The following is a 2,500-nucleotide window of genomic DNA, read 5'->3' on the forward strand; positions in this document are numbered from 1 at the left end:
CTTCGAACTGAGAATCTTCCCGAAGGAGCGCTCTTCCAGCCATCGGCCGCCGCCCTGCCCCCATTGAGCCTATCGGCGGCCGCTGCCCTGGCCTCGGAGGAACTCTCGGCCCTTCCAACAGGCTGAGGAAGCTGTCACGTGCCACCGCTGTCAACGAAAAGATATCGCACATCAGAACAAATTGTGACTTCCATATTATCATCACCATCCTCTGTGTCATCAAAAACCATTCCAATTTACATCGTTTTAAACCAATACCTGTGAAGAAGATGAGGACAACACTGAAGAGCATGAGAGCTGGGATCTGGATGGAAGCTGGCGACCCCCACAAGAGGGGGATGCCCAGGCCTTCGCTCAGGAGATCCCGCCCATCCGCTGTGTCCTCAGGGTTGTAAGGATCTCCGGCCGAAGTCCCAGCTATCGTGTCTGGTTGAGGCGCGGGTTGAGGACGACCAAAGTTCTGGGAGGATGCGATGTGTAGTAGGGATGCTGCTACGAGACAACACGTTGAGAATGTCTGCTTGGAAAGAAAGCAACATATTTTTGTTCATATAGTTTTCTCGCTATTATCAATGTGTTTTTTTTCTCGCATTTATGATCGTGATATTTATTATTTACCAGAGAAAGTTAAACTATTATTTCATGATAGAATGGAAATCCAATGAACTAGTAGAACAATCATGATGAAAATAAGAGCAACGTAAAGCTTCTAGTACGATGGGATTTTTAAAAGTTCGTTCCCGAATTACTAGAAATAAGTCCCATTATGTCTAGTTACCTGACAAATTTAAGATCGAGTTCGTTATAAACTATGGACTCATAGAAGTAAATATTAATGGAAAATGTAAAGTATCAGCAAACTAACTACCTATTTTCCCGAGCTATATTAGACTGCAAAGGGGCAAGTCAGAGTTACAGGCTAATAGAGAAAAGTGAAATGGAAGCCACTTGTGTAGCTGATATTTTACGTGCTCTTGCTGTTCAAAATTATGGGGCATCGATTGTGGAGATAAATATTTTCCGTATTCGATTACGAGGTTGGAGTTGCACTTTATATTTTGATTTATATATAAAATGAATGTATGTCCATATGATTCGTTTCGGTGGTCGGTATTTATTTCAAGGAGCATATCTCCAAATTATTTTTTTTGTAAACTGACAAATTTCGGTGCAGTCTCCCCCGGTCCCCCATATATCATGCAGCACATTAACTAATGTAGCAATTTACTTCTTATAATTCCAGCACTATAGCTATTTACGGACTAAGTTCCCTTCACTTCCACAAACATCTCGGCATTTTACATTATAAATCGGAAGCGTATACGACGAGAAAATACACAAGACAAAGATGGACGTGAACCAAACACTGACCTGTCGCCACACCTGCATGTTGTCCCTCGAGCGGCGATGACCCTTGTGAGCTCTGGTCCTTCTGGTCTTCCTCATCAGCTCTTCTCTTTCACCCCCCCCCCATCCCTCCCTCTCTCCCTTCCTCCCTCCCTCTCTCCCTCCCTCCCTCTCTCCCGCCCTTCCTTGACAGTCCATCGCCCATCTTTCTCGCTTTCCCTCAGATTACCGAAGTTCAATGACATTTCTCCTTTTCGTTACTAGATTTCCCTAATCTACCCTCAAATCGCTTAGTTTCCCGCGTCCGCCCCCCTCTTACACACAAGGCATTCAGTTCCGGTGACATTTCTAGACAACAGACACATTGGCCGAAGCTTCGAACATTTTGCTGAACTGAACTTAATTTCTTGCACTGCGCCATTTCTTCTATCTACCTCTCGCCCTTCCTCACTTTGTCTTTTGTGCGTCCTCGTTTGTTTGTTCGTTATTTTTTTTTAAATATTCATCCCTCGCTTTCCCTCGTTATACCCTCACACCGCATCATTTCTCATGTCCGCCCCTCATCTTCACTCATCCTACAGCCATGCGCCGTAATTCTCATTCGTCGCGTCCGTTCATGATTATCTCCATCACACGTTTTCAAATCCTTTGTTCCTTCAAACCGTTATTCTCCCTTTGCTCCTCTCTCGCCACCTGCATTGCATCATTTTGCATATGTTGATTGGTTACTTTGATTGACTGGGTGATTAATAGAAGGTTATTTGAGGTGATGATAGATGTCATGCAACAAGCCAGCGGATGATTGATCTGGTATAATTTACTCTCGGTTGACACTGCACTGGGATAGCTGTGGAGTTGTGCATGAAACATGGCTGTACCTTTGTTTCTGATAATTCTATAACTGTTGATGCTTTGAACTGCAAAATTCGTTAAACGGAGAGAATCTTACTAATTATTTTATTCATTTGTCAATAAATACTGCATATGGTCAAAAACTGATTTCAGTTTTTTTGTGTGTGATTTTATTGTGATTGTTTAAAGGCAGTTACGGCAAAGGTATGTTTTTGGCTAAGAATTTACACAAAATGACTAATGGCATATTGTGATTATCTGTTATCTAAAATGATGTTTGTCTTAGATCTTGATTTTCTTA

The 2,500-nt window shown here is 42.6% G+C and overlaps 1 protein-coding gene across 1 annotated transcript in view; it reads right to left on the reverse strand.

The window, feature by feature from the left end:
• The window catches only part of LOC122258593 (uncharacterized), a 1,570-nt gene extending 124 nt beyond the window's left edge, over window positions 1-1,446 (reverse strand). Inside the window, exons 1-3 of the mRNA XM_043024609.2 lie at window positions 1,372-1,446; window positions 259-517; window positions 1-147 (exon numbers count right to left, since the gene is read on the reverse strand). The exon at window positions 1-147 is cut by the window's left edge and continues 124 nt beyond it. Of these exons, the coding sequence (XP_042880543.2) occupies window positions 1-147; window positions 259-517; window positions 1,372-1,446 (481 nt within the window). The remainder of the gene's footprint in view (window positions 148-258; window positions 518-1,371) is intronic.
• Window positions 1,447-2,500: the final 1,054 nt, after the last annotated feature.

This window comes from Penaeus japonicus, unplaced genomic scaffold (genome assembly GCF_977035675.1).
Source record: "Penaeus japonicus unplaced genomic scaffold, GWHDUDI00000001_assembly GWHDUDI00000009, whole genome shotgun sequence".
NCBI lineage: Eukaryota > Metazoa > Arthropoda > Malacostraca > Decapoda > Penaeidae > Penaeus > Penaeus japonicus.